A 10144-nucleotide genomic window follows, 5' to 3' on the forward strand; every position below is an offset into this window, starting at 1 on the left:
CTAATTGATACCTGGATATGTTTTTGTTTTATAAAATTCCATGGCATCGCAGATTATTCAAAAAGATGCGGGTTTTATTTTTCCAATTTTCCGTCTTTATTACCCAAAAAATTGAAAACTAATACGGTTGATTAGCGTAAAAAAATTATTTCTACAAAAAACTAATACATTTTTGCTCTAAAATAATTTGGGGAACCAATAATCGCACGTTATGAATTTTACATTGAAATCCCTATGATGCGTTACGCAAGTCACCACCCTGTATATTAAAGTATTTGAGCTGAAATACAATTATACAAATACTGCTTCCATAAATGTATAGTATTTGAATACTTTGACTGACCCTGTATAAATAATATAATGAAGACGTGTATTGCCCCTGTAAGTTTGGCAACCAATGAACCACAAACAGTTGTTGGAAGCAGACGACAGATGGCGCAAAATCATTTCTGCCGTGTCATTTCAACATCAACCCGAAACGAAAATAGAAAAGCGGTTGCGGTAATCTACGAAAATTTTAAAGTGATTAAACAGTTTATTCGCAAAGTTTTTGCACTTCAAATCATTCTCAGTAACTTATTAGTATTTAGTGTAGTACGTGTAGCGAGCTATTAAAGTAACATAATTTGGAAAAGTAAGTTTCACATGCACCGTCATTGTATCTAACCTAACCTGTTTCTTTTTCAGATGTTTTTAACAAGAAGTGAATATGATAGAGGTGTGAATACCTTCTCACCTGAAGGCCGCCTGTTCCAAGTAGAATATGCAATTGAAGCGATTAAATTGGGTTCGACCGCGATCGGTATTTGTACTCGTGAAGGCGTTGTTTTGGCAGTTGAGAAACGAATAACATCCCCTCTCATGGAGCCTACGACTATTGAGAAGATTGTGGAGGTTGACAAACACATCGGCTGTGTTGTTTCCGGTCTTATGGCCGACTCACGCACGATGATCGATAGGTAAATAATAATAATTGGTTAGACACAGTTAACGTTGTCATAGGGCGCGCGTGGAATGTCAGAATCATTGGTTTGTTTATAACGAAAGGATGACCGTAGAATCCTGTGCACAAGCTGTCTCAAATTTAGCAATTCAATTTGGCGATTCAGACGATGACGGTGCGGCAATGTCACGGCCGTTTGGTGTAGCGATACTTTTTGCGGGTATTGATGAAAAAGGTCCTCAGCTCTATCATATGGATCCTTCTGGTAAGTGTTTCGGGGTGAAGTGTCATATTTCATGTTTCTGTCGATAGGTACATTTGTACAGTTCGATGCTAAAGCTATAGGATCTGGCTCTGAAGGGGCTCAACAAAGTTTACAAGAAGTGTACCATCGTAGTATGACTTTAGCAGAAGCAACGACCGCATCTCTCACCATTTTGAAACAAGTCATGGAAGAGAAATTGAATTCTACCAATGTAGAGGTGATGACAATGACGCCTAAGGGATTATATCATATGTTCACTAAGGAAGATGTTGAAGAGGTAAAGGGCAAAGATATATAGAGATTCGATGCTATACAAATATCTGATCTTTTTTTTTATTATAATACCTACTTCTGGGTGTTTGTCCGTCTTGTCTCCTTGTATTAATCTCCCCCCCCCCCCCAATGTGATAGAAGTTGCATAGCTTAACTTAAAAATGTACTGTAATCTAATTTCATTAGTACTGTCTCTATCTAAATGACCACATTGTATAGCATAGTCTCTATTTCTTACCTATCTTACAGGCAGGTATTAAACGGTTAATGTGTTTTAGGCTTTAAAAAATGTAGCACCATTGGAACACTCTCGAGGTGATACCCCAGCTACAGGATCCGGTGTGCAGGCAAAAACCAGTAGTGCTTAATTCTTCATTATTCTAATATTTTGTCAACTTTTTGCATTTTGTTTTCTAAATAAATAATGAACTGCATAATTGTACTGGAGCGAGGGGGGGATGATGACAGGATGAAGTATAAATAATGGGAATAAAGTAGTACATGAAACTGACTGTAGGCTTCGACTACCTATAAGCATACTTATCTATTTCCCAAGAACATAACAGGGTGGTCCACTGAAATCAGTTAATGCCAATTTTGGCTTCTTAACGACAGTTTTGACAGAAATACCAGGCCAATTTTAGTTTTGAGGTGGACATCTAAATTAATTAAACGGTTTACATTACGTCAAATAAATGATAAAATGTTAGGTAGTTGGAAAGAAATGTTCATTCTGTTTTCAGCACTATTTTCAAATCCGATCAGTAGTTTCAGAGAAAACTTGATTCAAAAAGATTTGCAGAGCCGCAACTTCGTATCAGTAACAATTAATCAAAATTACACTATCAAGTGTTCGAAATCACCACCAAAGTTCCAAACCATAATAGAGATTTATGGCGTTGTATAAGGTTAAGAACTGTCTAAAATTCTGTGCAAAATGAGGAGGAGCGCCGTCTTGTTGGGATATCGCTTCATCTTCATTTTCTATAATATAACGCAGAACTGGGTCCAGCGTTCTAAAAACCGCTCGAGCGATCTAATTGTCTCAAAAATGCTCGCGAGCATCGAGTTATTTTTCAAAGCAAAACCGCTTGCGAATTCCGAGCACTCCTAAAAGTGCTCGAGCGGAAAAATACGCTCGGGAGCGGAAAAAAAAGCTCAGGAGCGGCGCTTAATCCTTCAGCGCTTGAGGGCAGTTAAAAGCGATCACGAGCGGAAAAACGCTAATGAGCGATTTTACTGCTCGTGGGCAGAATAAAAGCGCCGAGCACTTTAAGTAAACGCTCGAGTATCGAGCACCAAGCGGTCGCTCCGAAAAGTGCTCGCGAGCAAGCGCTTTTTCCGCTTGGAGCGCTTTTTCGAGCGGAACGCTCGCAAGTAGTACCGAACTCTGATATAACTTCATTGAATAAAAATTTCTTTATCCAATAGTAACGTTCACCACGTTCCATATAATCAATAAGATCTTTTAACAATGACAAACAGGTACGTACGTGTATTGCCAGTTTTCTTGTACATTGCATACGCTCCATCGTAAACGCGCCCCAGAACTGCTAAATTTTGCCCAACGTCTGCATAATTTCGTTTCATATGTTTGCTACAATCCTGTTTCGAAAATTTTTATTAAATCGCTTCACGTATGAATGATTAATGAAAATGGTTCAGCTGCTATTGTTAACGCAGATTCACCATTTAAAAAAATCGAAACAATTTCCACCCTTTCCGCTATAGGGTGTACTGTACGTACATAACCCCCAGGTTCTACGCTAACTTAACACAACAATTCGGTGACCGGGCATTAAGCCGCCAGACAATAGGACACGCCGTCATTGGGCCGCAAGACAATAGACCGCAAAGGAAATAGGCCGCAGACATTAGGACACAGATCCTCTAGGCCAGGACTAGGCGTTAGAGCGCATAGCGCTAACAGATGAAATAAGAACAGTGGTTTAAAATTTAGTTATACCTTTTATTGTCCTACCTGCAACCTAATCTTTGCTTTGTAAGATGATCTACGTGATGCTTGCGTTCTAACGTCGGCGTCTCAATGTCCGCGTCCTAATGTCCGCGCATCCTAATGTCTGCGTGCTAATGTCCGTGTCCCAATGTCTGCGTTCTAATATCCGCGTCCCAATGTCTGTGGTCTATTTCCTTTGCGGTCTACTATATTGCGGTCCGCGTCCTAATGTCTGCGTCCTAATGTTTTGCGGCCCAATACCATAGCGCGCAATAATTCAAATGTTACGACTATAAACATGGGGAAATCGAGCACATCAATCACACACAGATTCTAAACCGTTTTTATTAGTAGAACTTCACCTCCGAGCTAGATATCTTGCCCCTCGTCCGGGGTTTCGAGCCTACAGCTGATTGTCGAGATCAGTTACTGTATTAATTGAGTGTCGTAACTCATTTGATTACAGTATTTTTGCCACTTTCGTGACCGTCTCTTCAACAAAAACTAAGTCAGTAGATACACATACATCACGCAATTCGATTATTTCCACATGTTTAAAAAGTGATTAAAAATCTAAATCTATAAGTTAGGGGCCTAGGGAATGCAATCCCGCAGCAAAATTTCGGTCCCGGTATTTGCGGGATCATAAGATAGTAATCCCGCGGGATCCCGCAAAATTGTAAAAACATTCGGAAATAAGCGATTTTGTGCAGTTAACGGAATATTGTCAAGAAAACACATTGTACTTATATTTCGCCTCGTATTTCGCGGAAAGAATGCATCACATCCGCCGTCTTTTCTTGTCGCCGGTGAGAAATCTTTTATGGCCCCTCCATGTCTATCTCGGATTTCTAGAATATTCGCTGCAATATTTCCATACAGCCACTTTACTGCTAAGGTATTTTATATTTTATAAACAATCGAAGAGTCCGACATATTGTCCTCAAGAATAACGGTTCCTGCATTTTAAAACATTAGCAAAATAAGTCCGATTTGCGTATACTTACAAAGTTAATAAACAGATACGGATTTGCGAGTAATTGTTGCATGAACTACAACAACAAAAATGTGCGAAATAAACAAAATTCACAGAGTTTCTAATGTATGGGGGTAAGCTTGGTCGATAAATTCTGCAATCACGAAAATCCCGCGGAATCCCATTACATTTACGTACGGGATTAATACCGCAAAAAGACTGCGGGATCCCGCGATCCCGGTATTGCATTCCCTAGTCCAAATAACCGCAACATAAACAAAAATTTACCAAACATTACACCAAAAATGAACGCGATTGCAAAGAAAAGGTTAACGGTATCAAACACGTAAATCTGCATTGAGGTTAAATATTAATACATTATTCTGAAGTAGCGTATTTGAAAGTAATAAATCACTCAATAGTCACTTTGGTTTTTCTGTCTCGGCGATTAGAAAATCGTGATTTAGGCGCGCGCGTGACGATTAAATGATCGCAGTGTTGAATAAATTCCGTTGAAACAGCTTGTGTGATAGTTTTCTTGTTACGAAGGTTACAAAACGTCGTAATAAATGTGTGTGATTAAAGCGTCGCGCCTTTACGCGCGGCGCGGCTGGCCGAGGCGTGGCGTTGCGTCTTTTCGCTCATGTTAATGTAAATAGGCAAACACTCGCAATTGAGCCATGCTCACGAGGTACCTGATTCAGTCCAGGGATGCTCGCCACTTGTGACCTTGGAAAGTAGGTAAAGTGAAGGTCAAAGATCACCTGCAACGTCACGGTAACCTTGGGAACTAGGTCAAGATAAATCGCAAATGATGCTTGTCCCTGAAGGTCAATGATCCTATTTTTTGTGGTGTCATATTTCATCTTTAAGGTCAGCAGAGCTCATGACCATTGAAAAGTAGACCAAGGAGAAGTTCACACGTCGATAGGCACCTGGCGGTGATCTTGCACAATTGCTCAGAGGCCGGTTCAATCGTTTATTACTCATAAACATTTCGTCCCTTTCGAGTGCCACCTTCGAAAATGAGTCAACTCCTTGTTCGATAGGTATAGTTGACCCCTAAACCTCTCGCTCTTTTCAAATTTCAAGCGTAAAGTTGATCAACACACATTCGGGCGTTCAACCCTAGTGGCAAGTGGAAAGTAAATCGAGACCCCGCCCCCCGGTCGGTTGTTCACCCCAGAAGATCGGTTCAATATCTGCCCTTCAAATAAATAAAATTTTATTGATGCATATTTATATTTTGTACTTTATTACTCGTTGCATTTAATTTTCAAGGTTACCAACGGTCAATGACCCCAACGCCCCCAATAATTCTTTTGATATCAAATTTGATTTTTGAGATAAACAAAGGTCACTCCCTCAGTCGAATTTGTCTAGAAGCCAAAGTAACATACATAGTCCAGGCTAAATAGCTCTAAAATAATTTATTTTCAAAAAAAATTAGTTACCGGGCGAAACCGTGTTTTTCAGGCAGGTGAAATGAATAGAAATCGGGAAAAAATAATTAAAACAGTTGAATTTTCCCGCGGGTGAAATCCCGGGGGTTGAAAGGAGTGGAAAGTGGTGTTTTGCAAATTGTGACAAAACTATTAATTTGAGACGAAAATGTTCAATGTAAAAGTTATAGAGATTAAAAAAATGAGTAACTTTTGTATCTGCACTATTTTCACATAACCTCCAATTTTCCTAGAAAAACCGGCAAAACCGTTTTTTTCGTTTTTTATTCTTATTTTTGCGAAAAAAAGTCGTAGGGGTTTGAAATTTGGAGGGAACATAGCTTGTTTTATGAAAAAAAAAGAAGATAATTTTTTGGGCCTGTAAAGTTGAATCGTTTCCAAGATCTCACGATTTCTGAAAAAAACAAAGGGGATGAAAAATCTATTTTTTTTATCGTATAGTGCGTAGGGTAGCAAAATTTTCGTAAAGACTTACATTTTAATAATCAAAATTTAAAAAATATTATTAAAATAGAAAAATTTTAAGAAAAGCGGCAAAAACTGGGGGAACAGTTTTAAGATATGCCGTTTTTGACAGTAGGAAATAGCTTTTTTGCAACTTAATTAACGTATTGGATCCGCGCTAATAAAAAGTTTTTGAAATCTGTCTTCTCTCTCCTCTTTAATGTTGCTAAAATATTTTCTTTTTTTCCAGTGCCCAATTGCCTTAATTAAAACATCTTTATTATTTCTTTTTTCTGCGCAGTTTTACCACAATATAGCAATTCGAAGTAAAATCGAATTCTTTTGCTTCCTGAACAATTTGTTTTTGTTCACTAACTCTTCTTCCTGCCTGTTTTACAGCTGATGGAATTAAGCTGGGCCTGTTGATCGTTAATTTACAGGAATTATGAATAAAATCCTCACGGAGTTTATTCCTGGTTTTACATCTCAAATCATTTGATTTGACCGATAAAACTAACGTTCTTATTGCAGATTTTGCAAGTTTATCAACAGGCCCAACGCAATTGCATCAGCTATAAAACAGGCAGAAAGAAGAGTCAGTGAACAAACAGATATTGTTCGGGAATCAGGAAGCAAGATAATACTGCAACTATTATTTTTATTCTGTTACGATCCTTCATTTTGATTTAACATCTTGTGTACTTCTTCCACTTTACCTGCTACGTGTAACCTCCAGTTTGGTTATTTTCCACAAAGTAGAAAGGCGGAAGAAAAACATCCATAGTATAGTTTTTTATAATTCTTTGATTTAAAGTTGTACGTGACATAAAAGTACTTTCAACTAGCGTAAAAGTCAAAAACGGTCTTCGCCACGAGGTTTTTTTCTTGTGATAGCTCATTTTGGTCCCAATCTATTGGCACGCGACCTCCCACAATAGTAAACATTTTGAACACATTCATTTGGCTTGTATATGGTTACGTAACGTTTCGTAGGTGACATTGATCGCCGTTGGTAGGAATAGGTACGCAATGTAAATCGAAAGACATAGCAATAACAGGCAGGCCAAAATGTCCAGATTGGCCGTTTGGTAACCATCCATGTCTCTTGCTGGCAGCACCAAATGGTCAACGTTTTTATGTCTCAAAACGTATTCGATCCAGTATACCCCTTTTTGAAGTGCGGTCATTGGCTGATCGCGGTAACGCTTTGCTACCAACTTCATGTTGGTCTTGTAACTAAAACAAACGTTGCTTTGGCTCTCAAAAACTGTAGAAATACTTACATTGGATTGTTGAGAACTTCTTTGACATTTTCGAGGATATGCGTCACGGTGAGGTTGTTGTAATTTATTAACCTGGCCGTTTTTCGCCGCTCCATTCTGCGTATGTTGGCACGTTGGTCGGATCTGAAAGGTATTCCAACGACTGGTGCAGCGTGGTACATTGCTTCTTGTGTGCTTAGTATTCCTCCATGGGTTATGAATAGCTTTGTGTTTTTGTGTCCTAAAACAAAATTTAACCAAAATTGTAACTTAGAAATGTACATAAATTAAAGTTGGCTAGATGTCAAAGGCAGCTCCCACGCTTTATACTAACGTAAATGTACACAAATCGACGGCTAAAAAATGCAAACTTGGCACCAATACAGCTGTTTGGTACGTTTAGCACGGATCATTAATTTTGTAATGATGACGATCACTAATTTGCCTTACCTAAAATATCGTTTTGAGGTAGAGTTTTCCTCAATATAACATTTTTTGGTAGGCCTTCAATGCTACCCCCTTCGTATTTCCAAAGAACGGTTTGAGGTAACTGTTTGAAGGCTTCTAAAAGATTTGTCTTTTGGGTTGCGCTCAGCTTATCTGATCGTAAAAACGAACCGAGCGAAAAATAGATTACTCCATTCTTTGAATCGTCCATGATCTTTTGCAAATCCTGCAATACACATTATAAGCAATCACCTTTAGAGTTATTGGCGTTTTTACCTTGGGCAATGGCTTGCTTGGTGTCAGATGAAGACCACCGACAGGGATGATATTGGGCGGCAGAGCCATTGGAAAATCAAATATAAAATCTACGTTGGCCAACAATAAGCTCATGTTCCTCTCGTAATCGCGCAAGGCTGGAGTTTCTTCGCCAAAATAGTCTTTAACTAGTTTATTCTCCTTGGGGGAGAAAGAATTTTTCCTGTACATGACTTCCACGAAGGTGTAAAAGAAGTTCAAAAGACGTTCGAGGAAGGTCATCTTGGTGGAAAATTCTGTGTTGTAATATGGAGTGTAGGATGTGTGTAGATGATTTCCGAAAGCGTTCGATAAGATTGGCGGTAAACGATACGGGGTGACGGCAACAGCGGGTGGATTATTAAATCTGGTAACAAGAGGGTAGAAGCAACGGCCATAGCTCGAGTCAAAAATAATTAAATCAAACTTAAACTTTTTTGGATATTCTTGAAGTGTTTTAAAACCGGTCGTATTGAAATCATATTCACAACAGAACTCAACGTGTTTAAATAGCGCTTTCATTGTTTTAATAGCAGTATCTTCTTTGATCTCATTTGATACAAATTTTGAATCCAGGATATCGTAAATGCCTAAAATTAAGATTAAAAATTACCTACTTTACCGGTATCAATAGACGGAAAACTTAACCTTCCAGTAGAATTAACGTAAAATTCTGAATGGGAGGACCTTTTTCGGCATCGTGACTTAGCATAGTAACATTATGACCTCTATTCCGTAAGCCCATCGCTAACGCTCTATTCCATCTTTGAAGGCTGGGGGACGCAATCGGTGCAACGTACAGAATGTTTGCACAACTCGCATATTGCAATAAAAACGTTAACAAGAACACTATTAACATCACAGGTAGTAAAGTGCAAAGCGAATAATCACTGAATAAAGTCAAGTGTCACAAAAATCTTTGTTATTTTTAACGAAGCAACGGGCAGGGAGATGGGAATTATATTATTAGAAACATAATGTCACGCATGTGCGAAAAATAGAATTTTATCTAGTTTTGCATTGGAATAATACCAAATTGTTAAAAAAAATAACAGGCTCTTAACACCAGTAGTATAATTAAATATGTCTTGAGTGATGCCAAGTTACTCTCTGACTCAGAGAATTGGCGGAAAGAATGCGAATCCCTCAAAAACCCTAAATAATCTCCGCCCGCATAAACATTAGATATAATTAGTACCATCATACTTCCATAAATAAGTCAGTTATGTCACTTGCTCCCTATTTTTACCCGTTGTGTTGACCATTCAGCAAACTTTCTTTCGCACTAAATCATTTCTGAAAGCTTCATCGGACAGTTTTTATTCAAAAAAATGTCCAGGGCGAAAACGTAAGAAAAAAGTGTTTAATATATTACATTGTAAATTATCAAAGTCTGAATCTAAACGTCAAATGCAGCAGTAAATCTGTCAATTTTTCATGTCAATCTTGTTGAAATCTTGTTGAAAAACATTTCAGCTGTATGTAAACTGTCATTATTTATAGATGATATTAAGTAATAGAGAATTTTATTTATAAAATATTATGCATTCTTGCAAAATGTACCTACATTTTAACTTGAACAGAAGCAGCGTATGGCCTGACTATTTAAATTGCCCACGTTCAAATGGCGTCATTAATTTATGTTGAAATTTATAGATTGCTTCTATTAAATAAAAACAAAATTAGGTACAAATTGGCATGCACTTTTAAATGAATGATCTAACAACTATCCAATAATCTATGCTATACGGATGTGCGGGTTTGTAGTTTTTTTTTTATTTTTTACCTAGGGGGTAGGACCTATGAGGATATCGTACATT

General features: G+C 38.0%; 2 protein-coding genes across 2 annotated transcripts; one reads left to right on the forward strand and one right to left on the reverse strand.

The window, feature by feature from the left end:
* Positions 1-447: 447 nt before the first annotated feature.
* On the forward strand, positions 448-1915 carry LOC116178111 (proteasome subunit alpha type-5). Its single transcript, XM_031497473.1, has 5 exons — positions 448-634; positions 688-959; positions 1003-1208; positions 1256-1485; positions 1760-1915. The coding sequence occupies exons 2-5, from the start codon at positions 688-690 to the stop codon at positions 1847-1849; spliced, it is 798 nt and encodes a 265-aa protein (XP_031353333.1). The 5' UTR covers positions 448-634; the 3' UTR covers positions 1850-1915.
* A 5183-nt stretch (positions 1916-7098) lies between these two features.
* LOC116160151 (UDP-glucuronosyltransferase 2B7-like) lies at positions 7099-9243 on the reverse strand. The gene is made up of 5 exons (XM_031473289.1): positions 8973-9243; positions 8307-8914; positions 8034-8256; positions 7605-7824; positions 7099-7557 (listed from the first exon to the last, which is right to left on the reverse strand). Exons 1-5 carry the CDS (start codon positions 9181-9183, stop codon positions 7278-7280), a joined length of 1542 nt encoding a protein of 513 aa, XP_031329149.1. The 5' UTR covers positions 9184-9243; the 3' UTR covers positions 7099-7277.
* Between the last annotated feature and the right edge of the window lie 901 nt (positions 9244-10144).

Source organism: Photinus pyralis, unplaced genomic scaffold (assembly GCF_008802855.1).
Source record: "Photinus pyralis isolate 1611_PpyrPB1 unplaced genomic scaffold, Ppyr1.3 Ppyr1.4_LG1, whole genome shotgun sequence".
Taxonomy (NCBI): Eukaryota; Metazoa; Arthropoda; class Insecta; order Coleoptera; family Lampyridae; genus Photinus; species Photinus pyralis.